The following is a 21325-nucleotide window of genomic DNA, read 5'->3' as shown; positions in this document are numbered from 1 at the left end:
TTACTTAAATCCCATTTCAGTCTGTAGTGCAAGGTCCTATAATGTATGGTACAATAGTTCCTGTACTGTGCATCCCACTCATCCATGCCTCCCCCCTCTCCACAGTGTAGAGTGTGTGTATGTTGGGGGATGGGGCCCGGGGGGGGGCATGGCTTTGACGAGTCGCTAGTGCTGATCTTAAGACCTGACGCCAATCTGCTGCCATTTATGAATTTATAATTAGTGTACACTTTCCACCTTTACAATAATAAACATCAGGATAACCCCATTAAATGTCGTTTGAAATGAAAGATGGCTTCAATAAAAAAGAACATTAATGCAAATGAAGGTAAAAATAAGCTTTATTTTAACGGAAATGTGGGAGTTATAATTACACGCTGCTGGTTGTTGTTGGAGAGCAATAATGATTTTCTGTCCCATTTCTATTCAGTTTAGGAGCGTCTCCTGCGAGTTTATTTTGCAAGTAAATATTGTACAATACGTCTAACGTTATGATAACATTAGTGATGGTCATGTCTAGGAGAACTCATGGAGAAGCATGTGATTTGTTTGATCAGCTAATGGATTTTCAAAGCTCTGATTTGCTGTGGTCACATCTTGCTTTAGCACATGATCATGACTAGCAAATCAGAGACTTTACAGTACCTATCACCTAACCAAACTGATCACATGCTTCTCCAGGAGTTCTCCTAGACATGACCATCACTAGATAACGTGGTGGTCATGTGACTGGACACTGTCGTGATTCCTTGTCTCTGTGGCTCGAGTTCTGCTCGTTCGTCAGAGGCAACAAGCGGTGATTGTACAATGTCTAGCAACCTATACACAAGGCTAGCTTTTTTTCTGGGAAGCACGGATGATAGAGGTTTTTTTTCTGTTTATTTTTTCAATTTGAAAAGCAAGAATATATTTATTCTTAAAAAATATTATACATTTGACCAAGTAATTCACATTAGAAACAAAAATACAAAAGTAACAGTTAAAAAAAAAAAAAAAAAAAAAGTATTTCCAGTTCATTACCAGAATATCTATTTACATGCTTGCCATCACTTTACATGGATTTATTTGCACTGCAGTTGTTTCACTAAGGTTGGGGTAGACATTAGATTGCCCAGCAAGCTCATGGTGAACCAGAACTCCTAGGAGTGTGTAAGGGGCTAAAAAGGACCAAAAAGCCCTCTTAGTCAAATACTATGCAAAACAAAAGTTTGCCTTCTTTAATCCATGCCATGTGCTGATGAGGATCATCCAATCTGAAACAGTCTGTATGCATGCTGTATTAGTTTTGCTCTGTAATATTAACAAGCTGACACATCATTGCATTGCAGCGGATCTGGAGGTGTGGCTAGCTTTCAGGGACAACAAGAGATGATTTGCATATTCAAATACCTTCTGTTATAAGAAGGCACATTTTTGTTTTGTTGGGGTAGAAATTAAGAGAGGTTTTTTTCCCAGGATACACTGAGGCATCTTCAGTTATCCACAAGGTTGGGGAATGTCCATAAGCAGACTTAAAAGTAGTGGTGTTTGCTATGAGTAGCAACGAGTAAGTAGCTGCTCATAATTGAAATTTAAATTAGATAGCGCTAAGGTTAACTTACCAATGCCACCGCCTATAGTTAGCATTCCGCTCGCGGTCCATGTAACTCCAATACTTCCTCCTTTCAGGTTTAAAGCAGGAAGTAGTGAAGTTATGTGGCCAGTGAGTGGAACGCATTGGCTGTAGTCAGCTGCATAGGTAAGTTAACCCCCCTCTGCCGTGGGCAGCACTGTAGCTATGCACTCGTTGCTACTCGTAGTGAGGACACCACTCCTTTTAAGTTTAATTTGAAGCAATATGGGACTTCTTGAGGTGTCACTGGCCCATACAACAATGAAAGAGACTGGTGCTTTGGGAACAAAAAAGTAAAGCTGGGTCTGTGGTACCTCCTGAGGTTTATTATTAAAAGTTATTTTTTAGTCCTTTGTATAGGATTTCGATCTGTGTGTGTAAAATGTACCTCCTGAGGTTTGTCAGCATCCTTCTTATTCATCCTTATGTTGCTTTTCTTAAAAATAATAATAATAATAATAATAATAATAATAATAAACTTTCAAAAATATCAGGATTACTTATCACCACAACAGTAATGGTAAACAAAAAGCAGCACTACCCATAACAACCAATCATCCTTCAGATTACTGGAGTCAGAGAATGATAAGAGATGATGTTAAGAGATGATTTCTGATTGGCTGCTATGGACTGCACTTTGTTAACTGCTATCCCCAATCAGATCAACTTAAACAGTTTCAATGTCATTATTCTCTAACAAACCACACATTCCAGTAATCCCTGCAGTGGCAGTAAACAAGGCAAGACAGGGAAAGCAAAAAATTACAAATGAACATAATATATTGCACTTTACAAAACGTATTATACATTGTTAAACAAATCTACTTACTTTATGATTAATTACAAAATACTTATTATGTGATATTTTCTTATTTGTACATTCAGGTTTCTGAAGAGATGATTGACCACCTTAGAAAATGAAATGAGTACATTTAGCTATTTATATATTTTCCTGTACTAAAGTTTAGATCATGAGGATACTGCATAATTATTGTAATGATAAGAGCTCCATGCAATTCCATATGATAATAATATGACTGCGAAGGTGGAGGGGAGGGGGAGGGGGGTTGTCATACTAGCTTTAGGTAACTAAGTTTGCAGGATGGCTTTTCAGATTTTGGAACTGCCAATCAATTAACTGACAGCTGATGAATTTGAACCAGAAAAAAATGATCTACCAATCTGAAAAACTAAAGGCCAAGGTCAGGGATATTTTCATTTTAGTTTAAAAAATAATTTATGAATTGAATGAAAAAAATAAAAAAATAAAATGAAATAACTCCAACATGACATTTTTGCAAAATGAAAATAAAACAAATACCTCTGCCACCAACTGGTGTGATATGCGGGTTTATTTTTACTCTCCTCCCCCTAATCTTTTTCTAAAAGACCTGCCCCCTTAATTACTGGGCAATGCAGTGCAAAGTGTCTGATTGTGCTGTAGGTTGAAGACACGCCTCCCCAATGAGTATGGGGGTGTCTGACCCATATAGGACAAAGGGAGGGGAGACATGAATGCCACTGAGGAGGAGACTAGTATTGACAAATCTGTACAACAGGGTTTTTTTCCACTTTGCAACAATGGAATTTGATGAGAAAATGTCCAATTCACTCATTTTTAGAAAAATGAAATATATATTAACATCAGTTAAAAATGGTTTCCTTAGGTTTAAAAGGTGTAAACAGTTTAGGTAGAAGAATAAATATAATCCAGGCTAGTTGGAAATTAGAATAGGACTTTAGATACAATTTGCAGAATTTTAGTTCTGCTTTAAGAATGATTATTCATATTCTAGGAGAAGTTCAGAGTAATGATTTTTGCCAATTGTACAATCGTGACTGTTAAAGAAAGCAAAGTGTGATCTTATAGCGAAAAGGCAGTCTTGGTGTTATCGTGCGATAGATTTGTGTAGCCCTAGTCCAAGGCTGGCTATAATGATCTGTCTTAACGTACATAAATAGCTGATTATTATTATAAACTCGCCCTTTTTTAAAGCCCTAGTGTAGGTTCATTGTCCATTTTAAGGAAATTTTGCTCTTGAACTTTTATTGCAGAAGTGCTTCATTTTTTCAATGTAAAGATCTAAATACTCCGTGAACAGTAAGCAGTCTCCTCCCACTTTCTCCTCCCCTGCGGTACTGGAGTGTGGCATTCCATGACATAGAGGGTTATGCCAACTGCAATCCCTGCTTCAGCCATGCTTATTCATTGTCTATCAGTCATTAGGGAGGAGCAGCAGTGTCAGTCCAGCCAACCCCATGAAGTGGACTATACCACTGCTGTACCAAGTGACAAAGCTGTCTGCTAAGGAAGGAAGAGGGGGAGGAGAAGCTGCATGGGAGTGGCCAGCAGGGATCCATTTCAATCATTAGTTTACATTTCTAAGTTCTAAAAACTAAGGGATTCATTTACTAAATCTGGAGAACATTTAAAAGCATTGGAAAGTGCTAGTTCACTTAGGTCCTCCACTTTTCTTCAAGCTTGTTAATTCAACACCTAAGAGTTATTTTCAGTATAATGTTAAATTAAAACGTTTTTATTTATAAAGAAATGATGGTGGGGGTGGATAATAGCTTTAAAGAGGAACTGTAACCTAGGATTGAACTTCATCCCAACCAGTAGAGCTGATACCCCCTTTTCCCATGAGAAAACTTTACCTTTTCTCGAATAGATCATCAGGGACGTCTGTATGGCTCATACTGTGGTGAAACCCCTCCCATAGTGTCATGTCAGGACCTATGTCCTGACATCACACTGTGGCACATTGTGTGAAATAACGTCTGTTTTCAATTGCCAGGCAACCAGCATCTCAATCTGTGCATATGCATATCTATAAAAAAAACAACCTTTTAGCCTATCGTATTGTTAGGAGGTGTGGTTATGGTGCTGTCAGGTTTTTTTCATGTCTGCCAGTAGTAAAGATGATGACGTGAAGGCTGATTGTGGATCAAACAACATGAACAAATCACATGGTGAATATCGATCATTTCTTGATCTCTCTTCTATTTTTTAACCTCTCACTTTGCAATGTATTGATTTACTTTTTTCCCCTTTTCACTAAAGTTTGTCTTTAAATCTCTAAGGACAACTAAACTTTTGTTTTAAAAACATTGTAAAAAAAGAACAAATATAATTAATACATAAGCCAGCTGGTAACGTTATTAAATATGACGTTGTTTTTCAGTCCACAGCCAGTAATGATTTTCTACACATGCCGAATGATCATCATTTTTTTCCCGTTCAATTTCTCCAGCAATGATGTTGGCTGGATGGCATTCCCAAAATGTCTGCTTAAAGGACCCCCGAAGTGAAAATAAACGAATGAAATAAACGATTGTATCTATCTTCCTTCTCCTAAAAATAACTTTTTATGATATTCCACAGTTTTATTTTATGTTTAAATCTACTTTTGAGGTTTTAACTGTTTTATTGTTTTTACACAATGACACATTTATTGAAGTATGCCAGAGCTAAAATCTATGAATTATTGATCCTTTTTATCTCTTTCCTTCTCCCAGAAGCCATTTTCTGCTAGGAAAGTGTTTTATAGTTGGAATTTCTTATCAGTGAGAGTCACACTGTAGTCACTAACTCTTTCAGACAGAGAAAGGAAAAAAGGAACACAGCCTAGCTATTTGTGTGCTAGGCACTGTACATACATGACAGTGGAGGTGAGGAAGGTGGAGACAGGTGAGGAAGAAGGCATAAGACATCCAGGCCCATATGCAATTCTCTTTTTCACCTGAGTTTTCTACTAAGTGATATTTTTACATTTGTCAATAAAATGCCTTTTAAGCCACCAGCAAGAAAGAAAATACTCAAAATAATTTTGACAATACTTTTGCACTTACTTCTCAGTACTTTTTTAGTTGAAAAGTGCTGGAAAAATATTTAAAATAGAAGATGAAAAATTATCTCCTAGGAGAAAACGTAGGAGAAAAGTGGAATTGCATATGGCCCCCAGAGTGGTAGCATGATAAAATAAGCATTTTTAAATGATACCCGAGGTGACATGTGACATGATGAGATAGACATGTATATACATGTCTATCTCATCATGGCCCATATGCAATTCCCTTTTTTCTCCTGAGTTTTCTCCTAGGTGATATTTTTACACCTTATTAATAAAATGCCCTTTAAACCGCCAGCAAACAAGAAAGTACTCTAAATAATTTTTCTAGTACTTTTCCCCCTACTTTTGGATACTTTTTCAATTGTAAAACGCCTAAAAGTTACTTTAAATAGAAGATGAAAAATTATCTCCTAGGAGAAAATTTAGGAGAAAAAGATAATTGCATATGGGCCCATGTCACATGTCACCTCGGGTATCATTTAAAAACCCTGATTTTATCGTGTTACCACTCTGGGGGCCATATGCAATTCACTTTTTCACCTGAGTTTTCTCCTAGGTGATATTTTTAAACTTGTAAATAAAATGCATTTTAAGCCCCCAGAAGGCAAGAATATGCTCAAAATAATTTTAGTAGTTATTTTTTTTACCAACTTTTTGGTACTTTTTTAGTTGAAAAGTACTGGAAAGTTATTTAAAATCAAAGATGAAAAATTATCTCCTGGGAGAAAACTCAGGTGAAAAAGAGAATTGCATATGGCCCTGGATGTCGTATGCCATCTTCCTCACCTGTCTCCACCTTCCTCACCTCCACTGTAAAGAAGAGTCTGTGATAAGGTTTGCAAAAATACCTACAGGAATCTTTTTTCTTTCGATGATAATTCAGATACGCTTCAAAATTCCAAATACCAGAATGAAAACAATAATGCAGGCCAGGGGCATAACTACAAATCATGGGGCCCCTTAACTTTGACAGGGCTCCTTAATGTTCACAACCCTTCCATTGCCTCTTCTTGGTGACCCTCACGGCCTGGTGGCCCGTCTTACAAGGCTCATAAAACAAGTGTGGCCATCAGGATCTTAACACCCGTAACAAGTGTAGCTACAAAAACACCTGATCTGGAGTATCATAGAATGCGAAGGTTAGTAGTTGAGGCCCTCCTACACCTCTGCGGCCCCCTTCAGTCAGAGGGGCTTCTCCCTCCTAGTTACGCCCCTGATGCAGGCTACACCTCTGTTCCATTCTGCTCCATCCACAACCAGATCTATCTTACCTCTGATGCTTTCTATCTTAGCTCCCTTTGACAGACCAAATTCATGATGAAGAAAGGAAAAGTGGACTTTTCCATTAAAAAAAAATCACTACTTGGAGTGCATAAAACTGATTCACCCAATCAAAATCAAGTATGTTGGCTTATTCGTATATCGCAAAGTGATAAAAAAAATAAATATTAGACAAAGTCTTAAGATGCATCGCTGTACTTAAAATGGAATGACTGGGACAATAATTGTCCAGGAGACTAATTACAAGTTCTGAGATAATGTCTCTGATAAGAATAATTGGGTGATTCATGTTCCGTCCTTTGTTCCGACACGAACATCTCCTCCTATCAGGCATCACTGTGGCCATGACTCAGATCTCCGTCAGAGTGATCTTAAAGCCTTGTTCCACCATACTCTCCACGTTCAGTATGAAGGTATCCTCATTGGAGTAGTGCTCGATGATGTTGTCATCCATATTGACTAAGATCCTGTGCAAATAAGAAAAACATTGATTAGAAGTATCCAGATTTATAGCGTACAACAAAATGTATGCTGGAAAATGTTCAATAACTTCAGTACAAATCAAAGGGATCTATTTATGTAGCCAAATTTACAGTATAGAAGCCCCGAAGCAAACACAGTACAGGTATTCCCCGACATAGGAACACCCAACTTACCAACAACCTACCAATTCTAACAGTGTGAAAAGATAAAAAGTCCTTGCATACAACGGTAATTAAAGTGTACCTGAGATGAGAAACGTCTCAGGTACCATACTAACCTGGGGCTTCCTTAAGCCCCCTTGAGGGTGCTCATCCCTTGCCGTCTCCCCAGGTGGCTCCTGTCACCCGCAATACTGCTTGAAAGCCTGGCCCAGTTGTGCTTCGTCGCACATGCACCGCCAGACGGGCTCCCCGCAAGCGTTATGCACTTGTGCAGTACTACTATGAAGGTGCAGAGCACTCCCAGCCCAGGGAGGCATCAGGCCAGGCCGCACATGCGCAACGAAACACGACTCGGCCAGGCTTTCAGGCAGTATTGTGGGTAACAGCGAGAGACAAGCGCCATCAAGGGGATTAAGGAAGCCCCAGGTAAGTATGAAACCTAAGATGCTTCTTGTCTCAGGTTCTCTTTAAGTCCTTGCATATTATATCTCTAATCCCAGCAGCCCTGCTCTCCCCCTCCAGATTTCAGATCAGCGGCAGGCGCAGCATGCAGGAAATGACTCACCTGACGTCTACTGCCGCGTTTTAGGAGCTGAAACGCTGCATCACATACCCCAGGTCTCCGCCTTCAATGCCACTGACCGTGCTTCCTGATTAGTGGAAGCACAGCGAGCAGCATTGAAGGCGGAGACCTGTGGCATGTGATGCAGCGCTCCAGCGCATGGACGCGGAAGTCAGGTGAGTCATTCCCCGCCCGCTGTGCCTGTGCTGATCTGATATCTGGAGGAAGGAGAGTGCGGAAAGAGGGGAACCAGGTGAGGGGGAGTCTGCCCCCCCCCCCCCACCGCTGTGCCCTCTGCCCCACCTTCTTGCGATGCTTTCCCTCCTGCTCATGGTGGAGCCACCTTCTGCGGGAGGCCTTTTTGACATACCTCTCCCTGTCTGTCGTCCGGAGCGCTACGCCCCCTCGCGCCCAATGGACGGAACGCTTCTGGATGCGGCAAACAATATTCTTCTAGCAGACAGAAAAATGAGGGGTCACAATAAAAACATAACCAAGTCTGTATCTGCCGAGGTGACGCAGCTGTGAAGGATCAAATGTTCTTGAGCAGAGAACTCTTAATTCACACAAAGGAAAGGCGCATTATTACGGAGATATTTCTGCTCTGTGACTCATTATGTAGACTCTGAGCGCTGATATGACCAAAACACTGCCTTACAGTGTAAATATACAGCTGTTGTTTGACAAACCACCGGGCTCTGTGTCCCCGAATGAATGACTCACAGCAGTAGACTCAACAGCGTCAGACCTGGAGAAATCTTACACAGGAAAGGTTGTTAAAATGATGAAAGGGTTTGCCAATCTGATTTCCATGTTCCATTTCAAAATAATATTTTATTCTTTATGAATCATTTTATCTGTTAGTGTTTAAAGTAGTCCTCAAGTAAAACTGAGCAATACAGCAGGGCATGCTGTCAAAGTGTATGATTGGAGGGTATTTTTGAAAATTGGACAGCAAAATTATATTTGCTTTGAGGTTTATGCCCTGACAGATCATATGAAAAGAGTAACAGGGGGAAGTTCCCCAGTGTCAGGAGGAAGTTCCTCCCCTTTGACCTATCAAGCTTTGCAGACCAATAGGGATGCCCAGGAGCTGATACCTAGTTAGATCAGGAGCTTTTAAAGTGAATAGGAACCGCATTTAAAAAAATGAGACAAATACTTACCCAAGGAGATGGAAGGCTTTGGGTCGTATAGAGCCTTCCCGCTCCTCTCCTGGTCCCCTCGTTCCGGTGCTGGCTCGCCCGGTAGCAGTATTTGACTAAATTAGTCAAATACTGCTTTACCCGGCCGAAGTAGGCTTCAGAAGTCTTCAGGGAGCCCGAGTGTTCCTGAAGAAGGGCGGCCCTGTACTGCGCCTGCGCAAGCACGCTCTCTTGCACGCTCACACCTGTGCAGTATGCAGCCGCATGTGTTCGGGAGGACACGGCTCCCGAAGACCTCCAAATACCCTTTTGGCGGGGGACTGAAATGGGGGGGGGGGGGGGGGCGGACGGGAGCCAGCACAGGATAGAGAGCACCGAGAGAGGAGTCGGAAGGCTCTATACGACCCAGAGCCTTCCCTCTCCTTAGGTAAGTATTTGCTTCATTTTTTTTTAAAATGCAGTTCCCATTCACTTTAAGTAAAATATTATTTATATTTTTACTGCAAAATTTTACTATGTGTTGCCTTTAGTCATAATTATTTGGTTAAACGAGCTTTAATTTTCTTACCCTTTTTTGCTTTTCTTATAAATTTTTACAATTTTTTCCACAGGGATACCATATTTGTCAGATATCTGGAAAACAAGAATCAGAAAAGAGCAATCATTAAAGAGGAAATATTTACTCCTAGAAAATCCTTCACACACATTCCTATGTTCACTTGTAGCACTTTAAAAAAAATGAAGATTGTTTATGTCTAAAAGTAGTTATCTTAAAGTGTAACTGTTGGGTATAAAATAAAAAATCAATTCTTTATTTTTATCTGGTAAACAAGTAATAAGGATGCTAATCAGGCAATCCAAAAGTTAAAATCACGATCACTTCTCTTGTTGATAAATGATCATTCCCCAGTTTACCTGACTCTTATTGATTGTCTGAAGCCTCTTTCCCTCCTGTTTTCCCCTCCCACACCTCTCTTCCTCGCTGATTGGCCAATATTTCTCATGCTGAGACAATGCACTTTCTATAGTGAAGGGTGGGCAAATCAGGCAGAGGAGAGTAAGGGAGAAAATGACACCAGGATTGGCTTCAAAATAGCCACACTTAAAATGGGAAATGCTAATATGGATTTTCTCTTTTTTTACTGTAGAAAAATCACTAAAATCAAAACGTGGACAGTGCAATACATATGTTATGTAAGTAGAGCAAGTATTTATATACTTATATATGTTTTTTTTTTCTGAGATAGTATGGCTGACAGCTCCTGTTTAATGACATCATCATTCTAACCTCACTGCATTATCTTAGCAGCAGTGCTCCTGCACTGGTTGCCTTTTGAATACAGGACTACACTTCCCAAAATACTTAGCCATGACTTCTGGCTGCTAACACTCCATTAACAATTCTAAATCTCAATGGTTGAATTTAGGTTGTAGTTCTGTAGATCAGGACATGTACCGTTAATGGTGGTGATCGATAACGAATGAGATCGTTCTATTGATCCTTCCATCAATCTGAACTTCGTAACGATTCTTTTAGTGTGCTTGGATTATTTGTAATTTTTCCCTCTGTTGGTGGGCCTGAAAAATTGTTTCCAATCGAACGCAATTATCTCATCAGGTACTCGATCGTTCAGGAAATTGGATTATTAATGGTCACCTTTGGCCAATGACCATGGAAGGTGCAGAATATCAGCAACTCCTGACTTCATCTCACTACGGTATGTGCTGCCATACAGAACCCTTCTGGATTTGGAGACAGATCACCAGTCTGATGTACTTACATCCATTGCCTTCATAACATTTTATATTGTTTTGTTTTTTTGAACTCTGCTGCCCTCTGCTTGTAGGACATTAACCTTATTGCAAACTAAGCAAATGAAGTGTGTCTAGTTTCAGTAAACTGTTTTCCTCTGTTTATTTTTTGCTAATGTTGTATGCATGATGCAGCACTTTACTTGGACAAGTTCATCCATTGGCCAGGCACAGTCCACTTGGTAAACTGGGAAAGGAATGCACTGGGAAGAAGCTGTTGTTCGTGCTCTGTGATCTCAGCCGAACTGGAGGACACTCTCATGAGAGCTCATGATACTGATATGTATCATCATTACAATTGTGGACACAGTGGTCTTTTATGTAGCACAATTGTCAAACAGCTTTTGTTGTAAAGCAAGTTGAAACAACTAAAAAAAATATTTCGCTATTGTTCAAAAAGCTGATAAGACTGATAAGAAGAAGTCAATCCAACAGTTGGATTGACATCTTATCAGTCTCATCAGCTGTTTGAACAATAGCTAAATACTTTATTTAGTTGTTTCAACTTGTTTTACAACAAAAGTTGTATTTGGCTTAACAGACACGTTTGGCAGATAGTTGGATAGATAGTTGGTAGGTGTGTAGAAATGACTTTTGTTGTGAAACGAGTTGAAACAACTAAAAAAAAGTATTTTCTTATTGTTCAAACAGCTGATAAGACTGATAAGAAGTCTGTTTGAACAATAGCAAAAGACTTATTTTTAGTTGTTTCACAACAAAAGTTGTTCAACAATTGTGCTGCATAAAATACCGCTGTTGAACGTGTGTATGGGGCTTAGGGGGAGGTTAGTGATGATTGTAGAGGGTAAAAGGGCATCTTATCAATAAAATATCCTTTAAAGGACTTCCGAGGCCAAAATTAATAAAATCACACTATACCTTTTTTTTTGCAGAATCCACGGAGGACGTCCTGCTCGTCCTCCGCTCCGTGCCGCCGTCAATGCAGGCCTTTTCGTTCCCCTAGGGCTCGGGCCGACCCCACCGAACGGTTCGCATCGATGCCACCTCTAACATGGCCGCCGCCTTGCTCCGCGGCTGCGCAGTACGCTTTGTCGCTAGCGCGACTGCGCAGCCTATTGCCCGCCTCCCGCCGCGTACTAGGTCCCGGCATGCTCCCCAAGCGTACGTCAGCGACAAAGCGTACTGCGCAGCCACGGAGCAAGGCGGCGGCCATGTTAGAGGTGGCATCGATGCGACCCGTTCGGTGGGGTCGGCCCGAGCCCTAGGGGAACGAAAATACCTGCATTGATGGAGGCACGGAGCGGAGGACGGGCAGGACGTCCTCCGTGGATTCTGCAAAAAAAAAGGTATAGTGTGATTTTATTAATTTTGGCCTCGGAAGTCCTTTAAACCCCATCAACCGAGGAAATACCCAAAATAGGTTTGATAATACTTCTTAACCTATTTTTTAGTACTTTTTCATTCGTCAGGTGCTGAAAAGTTATTTTGTAGATAAGATGAAAAATGATATGCTATTCTCCCGGAATATTTGTTAAGAATGATCAACGAGATTGAGTTGCACATCTATGCAGCTTGATAATGGACCAATCAAATCTTACCTTGGCTTTATCTGATTGGTCCACTTTCAAGCTGCATAGATTTGTCTAAAATGCTTGCATAATCCCGCATCAGCTCAGAATGGTGAAAACTTCTCCTGTGAGAAAACTCAGGAGAAAAGTTAACTGGAGTAGAGTTAAATCATGAGATGAAACAGAGAGAGAGATTTCATGAGAAAACAAATAAGCGGATAAGAGATGCGAGTTAAGACAGATAAGGTTCAATAGAGAAAAGAAATATTAAACTTAGAGTATTTTCACTTGCTGGTGACTTAAATTGTATTTTATTGATAAGTTGTGAAAATATCTCCTTGGAGAAAACTCAAGAGAAAAGTTAATTGAATAGGGGCCAAGGGCCCTGATTCACAGATCGACGGTAAGATCGTAGCGCGCAAGCAACACACTGTTATTTTACCATTACTAAGTACTCCGAGTGTTGCTAGGGTAACCTGCATTGTTACTTAGGTAACGCAGGTTGCACTAATTGGGTAATGTGCACTATGGTATCATCAGTAGTACCTGTAAAAATGCCATGCTCTCCCTGTGTACACCAATCTTACGGTACGTTTGTGAATTGGGCCCAAGGATAATTTATAACTTTTGTGAACCAATACCAATATCACTATATTGATTTCTTACTTTATAGGTACTGTTGACTTTAGTCTGATGATGATTTTCCTCAATCAATGAACAGAAAGACACAGAACATTTATATCACGGTTTTCACCTGGCGATCTCAAAGCACCAGAGCTGCAGCCACTAGGACACGCTCTATAAGCAGTAGCAGTGTTAGGGAGTCTTGCCCATGGTCTCTTCACTGAATAGGTCCTGGCTTACTGAATAGGAAGAGACGAGATTCAAACCATGGTCTCCTGTGTCAAAAGGAAACCAGAGATGGTGAATACTTACTGTTTTATACATACCTGGGGCTTCCTCCAGCCCCACGCCCATGGATCGCTCCCACGCTGCTGTCCTCCACTGCCTGCAGCTCCGGTATCGGGTCCCGTTACTTCGCCCAGTCTGCATAATTTAAGTGCGCTCTCTGCGTAACTCTCTAGCAGCCGCTGGAGAGATACGTAGAGAGAGCGCACTTCCTCTTGCGCAGACTGGCCACGATTGGCCGAAGTAACAGGACCCGATACCGGAGCTGCACGCAGCGTGGAAGCGATCTGTGTGTGTGGGGCTGGAGGAAGACCCAGGTATGTATAAAACAGTGAATATTCGTCATCTCTGGTACACTTTAAACAGTACACTATCCAGCCACAGAAAACTGGAACTTCTGTTCAGGAGCAGCTGACTCTATGGCTGCACTTCCAGCTTTCTGATGCCAGTAGGGAACCCCAGAGAGTGGGACTCTCTTTCCATGTCATTCATTGGTTACTCTATATCACATGATTCAGAGAACTCAGAAGTGAGAAACATAAGGCAAGTTGGCTTATTTTTAGGCAGTTGCATTACGCAAGGCAATATTCAGCCTTTACTGAACAAACCAATGATTGATTGCCCAGAGAACTGCTGCAGGTGTCAGTGAATAAATCAAAACACCGTTTTTCAATGAACTGTGGAAAAGGTCAGCCTTTTATGAAATTCTCTATATTTTATAATTTATGGTACTTACAGCATCCAGTAGCCCCTTCACTGTAGGATACTTTAACATGAGAGCATCAAATACTTCATCTGTTTCTTTCCTCACATAAAGGAGAACTGTAGCAAGAACAAATGTGCAGATTATGAGAGGATATTCCTGCAAGTAACGATCATATGATTGGATTTATGACATCAGCTTTACTGTCATTGTGCCCCCAATGGAAAATGTTCTTTAAAGAAATTATACTTTATGCAGAATTGTCCTCTGGCACCCAAAAAAATGATACCTTGGAAATCAAATTTCAGAGCCTGCCTGCACAGTATGCTGAAAGCACAAGTTCTCGGCACACTGTTCTCCTCAAGCAGCCTTCAGAAGTATTAGTGTCCTGAGTACTTGCAAAGAGTGCTTCCAAAGCCTTCTGAGGACTCCCGAAGGTGCAAGGCCGGAATTATTATTTTTCTGTCCCCCAGGCGCTTGTTTGGCAGTTTAGATCCCCAACTGCGAGCCAGTGCCCAGCCAGTGCACAGGAGCAGCTGACAAGCAGTGATTTCACTGGCTTCAGCCTCGTGTGTGAGTGAGGCCTTACTGTCTTTGGAGGCAACTTAGAACAGCACTGGGGAGAGTCTCATGGGGAAACAACGACTGCTTGACCAAGGGCAGTGCAGGGAGGGCGGGGCAATAAGTGGCATCTGACAGCCGCTGAACTATGCCTGTGTCCTGAATATGAGTGCAACCTCACTTTTTTTAATATATTACACTTAAACAGAACAGCTGATGATGACATTTACCTTTCATAAATAGCCTTCTACTTGACTTTGTTAAATGCAAAGAAAAAAGAAAAAAAATGAAGTGGCTTACCTCAATGATGACAAATTCATAAATTAAATTAATATGCACTGGCAATGCGTTTTGTGGGTCTCTAACCCTTCCTCAGGCAGAATATAGTGACAAAAAGTGCTCAGAGGTGCCTTCAATTTGGCTTGTTGGCACTTTATTCAGGCCTGAGGAAGTGGGCAAAGACCCAGAAAACGCATTGCCAAGTGCATATTAAAATTGATTTAATTAATGAATGTCATTGAGGCAAGCCACCTCATTTTTTTCTTTTTTTTATTGTTTGTAATACAGTTTTATTACACTCCTGGGTGCCTCTTTCCCCTTTTGTGCTTTCTACCCTCCTCTATGAAGGATACACCTCCGACTCTCAGTGGCTTAGGCACTTTTGGCGCCAATTGGTTCTTTTTTTTTTTGTAAAGAGTGCAACTGCATCCAGCTTGCCTGGACACCTGAGAGGAGTCGGGTTTATAGATCTCCTCCTGCCTACAGCCAGGGCCGGCTCTAGACTTTTTGCTGCCTGAGGCAAACTTGTAAGGATGTGCCCCCCACCCCGATTTGGAATGATCGCACAGCACCTGACAATTTACTCTGCTTCATTTAATGTTCCCACATGACATGCTGCAACTCAATACAACAGCACCCTGGCTGGCTGTGAGTCTGTGACAAACAAACTGCTCACCCTCAGCCACTCCATTCCTCCTCAGTCCGGACAGCAGAGCCACTTCCTCCCTTCTGCTGTGCAAGTCATATGAAACACTGCTGCTTTCCTGCCTCCCCCCTCCTCGCTCACTGTCAGACTCCTCACACAGCACAACAAGCTGATTTTCCCTAATGATGACCTCTTCACCTCGATCTCCTCTCGCTTCTCCTCCTACTCTGACTGGATGCTGTTATTATTGTAAACACACAGTACAAACATGCTGTCCCTGTAATCTCTACCGCCTGATGCAAATGTTTCATGCTGCTTCATGAGAGAACCGGCCCTACCTACAGCGGTTGGTTGCCCTTCTAAAACCTTCCTTTGTGAGTAGCATTTTGATTTCCTTCTCACCATTTATCTTTGACAATATACTGCTCCATTTAGGCTCCCATTGTCTCTGTGTCAATATAGAGTGCTTTCGATCACCCTCTATGGCATATGCTACTTATTTCCTATTTTTTAGGACAGTAATTCAGCTTCAAGGGTTCCAAAGGATGAAAGTGTACCTTTTTTACTTGCTTCTTTCATATGTTTTGGTGCAGGTGGCCCAAATTCTTCATCCAGAGGCCGGAGTAGCCTCTTTACCAGCACACTGCCCCTGTACAGCACAGGAAAAGCTTGGTTACAGATAAATCAAGATATGAAGTTCTGTGTTCTCACAACTTAACTACAATTATTATAACTTGCACAATTTTTTTAAGATTTTGGAAACCAAAGATAGACAGACTTGCTTAACTCAAACTACACATCACAGCACTAGGCCATGTGCCGTATGTGGTGCCTGTACACAGGGCCGGGCCGAGGCATAGGCTGGAGAGGCTCCAGCCTCAGGGCGCAGTGTAGGAGGGGGCGCACAATTCATTCAGCTGTCATTCCCTATTGTGTTTGAAGCAGAAAGAAATAAGAAAAGGGGATACATAGCAGTGACTGCAAGCCAGATAACTAGAGATTAAGGTGTTGGGGAGGTTGTGGGCCCTGTGGCACCTCTTAGTCTAATAGCAATCAGTGTGTGACGGCTGGGGTGGGAGGGATGGAGGGGTGCACTTTGGTGTCTCAGCCTTGGGTGCTGGAGGACCTTGTCCCGCCTCTGCCTCTACATTGCTGTGATGGATATTATATAGGCCTCAATTCCCTAAGCAGTTTAGACTAGTCTACTGATGGTGTTTATTCTACTGATGGTTTGGTGTAATGTTTTAGAGCAGTTTTTTTAGACCTGGGCTAAAACATTCGGTAATTAGGTCGGTAAAGCAGGGGAAATGATCAAAAGATGCAAAAGATCACAAAGGCAAACAAGGAGTAACCACGCCCACTTTTTCTGACAGAGATTAGACCACCTGATTTCTGTCAATCATAGCTACTCTCGGTGAATTGCATCTTTTGATCGTTTCTCCTGCTTTACCAACCTAATTACCGAATGTTTTAGACCAGGTCTAAAAACAGGTCTAAATCGTTTGGTAATTATTAGTGAATTCCCTTTTGATGCAACTGATTTACTCGAAACCATCGGTAGACTAAAAACCATCAGTAGACTTGTCTAAACTGCTTAGTGAATTGATGCCATTATATGCTAGTATGACCATTAGCACATTCTCCTTATACTTGATAATGAAACAACTGTACTCCTGATGAAGGGAACTTCTGGTTCACAAAACGCACTAAATGGATTTGAGCTGACAAGTTGTTGTCTGTACTGTTTATGATTGGTATTCCCTTGTCGACTTTCCATTAGCATCCTTTGGTAGGTTCTGATTAACCCAGTGGAAACAGTAGGGACAGCGCTGGATTTGTACTCTTTACCGCCCAAGGCCGCTGTCACCAGCCACCCCCCTTCAGTATAGGTAGCGAGATGACCTCTTCCCTCTAGTATAGGTAGCCCGATACCCCCCTCCCCAGTATAGGTAGCCAGATGACCCCTCCCTCCTTCCCTATATAGGTAGCCAGATGACTCCCTTAATCCCTCCCCCCCTCCTTTTCAGTATAGATAGCCAGATGGCCTTTACACCGCAGCAGTCATCAGTGTTACTCATTTCTCCGCTCGTTTCCAGTGCAGAAGCTTCCTCTTCTTTTCAGTCTCCAATGCTGCCCAAGTCCATAGCTGCCGGCCACAATGCAAACATGCACAGAGAGTAAAGGTGGCTGCTGCACAGGTGGCTGGCAGCAGAGTACAGCAGTAAGGCACTAGCCTGATCTATCTGCAAGTAAGTTGCAAGTTTGCAAATGCTGCACCAGTTTAGCCTGCTGCTTTTGTGCCCTTGCTCTTGTGGTGCCCTAGGCCATGGCCTAGGCGGCCTTGCTCTAAATCCGGCACTGAGTAGGGATCAGTAATATCTGACACCCATCATTTATGTACCTATATAGCACTTAATTTTGAAATGTAAGGTTTATGTACATTGTTTTTCATTTCTGTGTACAGAGCATGTTTCTCAGCTCTTTAACCTTTTAGAGGCTTGCGAGTGATCCAGGCCAATTTATTTTAGCACATTTTTTTATTTCTTATTTGTTACATTTCCTTTTTAACACAACGCCCGTAATTATACTGTATATTTGTATTCTCTTATGTCACTTTTCTTACCCTTCGTTTTCGTCTTCTGTGTTGTAGAAAACCTGTTTGAGAAATAAATGCGAATGGTTATGAGACGAGGCATATATCATACATTTCAGACGCTGTCACTGACTAATCCGTGATGGATCAGCCTATTATCCTAATATAGATTTAAGGCAGAACGTGATAAACATTGACAAAACGCCATCTAGATCATCAGCACCGTCTCGCTAACTGGATTAGGCCATAACAGAGAATGGCTTTTTATTGAGACGGATTGAGGAGAGGCGAGGGGAGGGGGGGGCAGCTTATTGGAGGGGTGTCACACAGAAACGATCGTTTCGCCAGCTGACAATTATTCTGCAGACAATATCTTACAGAAGCTTATAAATGACGGTAATAATGCCTGTTATTATAGGGAGAGCGCTGCGCTACTCTATTATGTTTATTGATTCTCGCTACATGTTTTATGTTATTCTATAACTCAAAACACTCTCACTGAGGATGTAAAAACCTCCCATTATAAAATTCCCAAAAGAAAGTTTACCTTTTCACTCCAGAAAATGAATACTTCTTTTATACCTATCCCATTTCTGCCGCCTGGACGTGATCCTCCTCAGCAGAAAAACTGAAGCGCTCTTACTAGAGGCTCCAGTCCTGCAAAAAAAAATAAATTTCCGCATCCCCCTTGTGCTTTCAGTGATCGAGAAGCACAAGGAGAAAAAATAAACTCAAGCTGGCCATCTTGTGGCCAAATAGTAAAACTACATCTACATATTTTTTACATTACAATTTACACATATAATAACATTAAAAATTAACTGTTTATTTCCCACACCAAAATATTATCTAAATAAAATTAATGGGAAAAAAAAATTACAATTAAAAACAAAAAAACAAAACATAAATAGTTACCTAAGTGTCTGAACTTTTTAAATATGCATTTGAAGGGGGTATACTACGAACATTTTTTAAATTATAAACTTGTAAATAGTGATGGACGCAAAACGGAAAAAATGCCCCTTTATTTCCAAATAAAATATTGGTGCCATACATTGTGGTAGGGACAACATTTAAATGGTATAATAACCGAGACAAATGGGCAAATAAAATACATAGGTTTTAATTATGGTAGCATGGATTATTTTAAAGCTATGATGGACAAAAACTCAGAAATAATGAATTTTTTCCATTTTTTTTCTTATTAATCCTGTTAAAATGCATTTCTAAAAAAATATTTCTTAGCAAAATGTACCACCCAAAGAAAGCCTAATTAGTGGCGGAAAAAACAAGATATAGATCAATAAATTGTGTTACGTAGTGATAAAGTTATTAGCGAATGAATGGGAGGTGAAAATTGCTCTGATGCATAAAGGCCCATACACACGTCGGATCGCCGAGCGGATCGCTTAAACTCACTCTTATCAAGCGAACGACAGTCTGCACACACGCCCGATTTAGCGGGCGAACGACTGAACGACAGGACGTTCAAACGACCCGTCGTTAACGGAAATCCGATGTGTGTATGGGCCTTAAGGTGAAAAATCCCCCGCGGGCTGAAATGGTTAATCTACTTATATAAAGTGCAGGAGTGATGTTCCAGATTTTATCTTTCTATGTTTTCCCCTCCTGCCTAAAGACAGCAGAGCATAGCCAAGATTATACAATCATAGTCTTGGTTTATTTTGATGTCCCTTAACCCATTCGCGTTCCGTCGTTTTCACGTGAGAAATGTTCACCTCCCATTCATTAGCCTATAACTTTATCACTACTTATCACAATGCACTGATCTATATCTTGTTTTTTCCGTCACCAATTAGGCTTTCTTTGGGGGGGTACATTTTGCTAAGAGCCACTTTACTGTAAATGCATTTTAACAGGAAGAATAAGAAAAAAATGGAAAAATTCATTATTGCTCAGTTTTCAGCCATTATAGTTTTAAAATAATACATGCCTCCATAATTAAAACTCACGTATTGTATTTGCCCATATGTCCCGGTTATTACACCGTTAAAATTATGTCCCTATCACAATGTATGGCGACAATATTTTATTTGGAAATAAAGGTGCATTTTTTCCATTTTGCATCTATCACTATTCACAAGTTTAAAATAAAAAAAAAAATAGAAATATTTCATCTTTACATTGATATTTAAAAAGTTTAGACCCTTAGGTAAATATTTACATGTTTGTTTGTTTTTTATTGTAATGGTTTTTTTTTATAGTAAACATTTTATTTGGGTAGTTTTGGGAGGGTGGGAGGTAAACAATAGATTTATAATGTAAATGTGTGTTAATTTTTTTTTTCAGGTGTAGTATTACTTTTTGGCCACAAGATGGCGGCCATGAGTTTGTTTACATGACGTCACTCTAAGCGTAGCACACGCTTAGAGTGACGCATCGGGAAGGAGACAGCCAGAAAAAGCACAGCTTCCGAGAGAAGCTGTCGCTTTTTCAGCGGGGGAGAGGAATCAGTGATCGGGCTCCGTAGCCCGATACATTGATTCCGTGGCTACCGAATCCGCGGCAGGGAGTGCGCGTGCACGCGCACGATCGGCCGCGGGAGCGCGCGGTAGCGCGCATGGTTCCTGGACGTAGAAACTACGTCCAGGAACCAAAATAGGTTAAAGGGATACTTAAAGGACATCCGAGGAAAAAATAAATTAATGAACTAAACAATTGTATCTATCCTCCTCCTCCTAAATTTTTAGCTATCCCACAGTTTTATTTTACATTTAAATCTACTTTTTAAGTTTTTACTGTTTCATTGTCTCTGCTAAATGACACATGCATGGAAGTATGCCAGAGCTAAAATCTATGAATTATTGACCCTTCTTTTCTCTTTCCTGCTCCCAGAAGCCATTTTCTGCCAGGAAAGTGTTTTATGGCTGTAATTCCTCATCAGTGGAGGTTACGCTATAGTCCAACCCAGACAGAAACTGTCACTTGCATACCTGATTTATTTTTCTTTCAGGCAGAGAAAATAAAAAAGGAGCACAGCATAGTTATGTGTGTGGTTGGCACTGTACATACACATGTCTGACTCATAATGTCACTTGTCACCTGGGATGTCCTTTAAGCCTACAAAAAAAAGAGTTGAAGTTACCTGGGGCTTTTTGCAGATCCCTGGAGTCATCCTGTGCCCACACCGTCCTTTCAAGATCCTCCAGCCAGCAGTGCTGACCCCCTCAATGC

General features: G+C 41.0%; 1 protein-coding gene across 1 annotated transcript in view; it reads right to left on the bottom strand.

Moving 5' to 3' along the window:
* Nucleotides 1–323: 323 nt before the first annotated feature.
* The window catches only part of GRHL2 (grainyhead like transcription factor 2), a 143075-nt gene continuing 122073 nt past the window's right edge, over nucleotides 324–21325 (bottom strand). The window contains exons 12-16 of the mRNA XM_068237738.1: nucleotides 18161–18192; nucleotides 16095–16186; nucleotides 14085–14170; nucleotides 9667–9731; nucleotides 324–7214 (exon numbers count right to left, since the gene is read on the bottom strand). Of these exons, the coding sequence (XP_068093839.1) occupies nucleotides 7097–7214; nucleotides 9667–9731; nucleotides 14085–14170; nucleotides 16095–16186; nucleotides 18161–18192 (393 nt within the window). The 3' untranslated portion in view covers nucleotides 324–7096. The remainder of the gene's footprint in view (nucleotides 7215–9666; nucleotides 9732–14084; nucleotides 14171–16094; nucleotides 16187–18160; nucleotides 18193–21325) is intronic.

The sequence above is a fragment of the Hyperolius riggenbachi genome, chromosome 5 (genome assembly GCF_040937935.1).
Source record: "Hyperolius riggenbachi isolate aHypRig1 chromosome 5, aHypRig1.pri, whole genome shotgun sequence".
Classification (NCBI taxonomy): domain Eukaryota; kingdom Metazoa; phylum Chordata; class Amphibia; order Anura; family Hyperoliidae; genus Hyperolius; species Hyperolius riggenbachi.
This window is presented reverse-complemented; position numbering and strand designations above follow the sequence as displayed.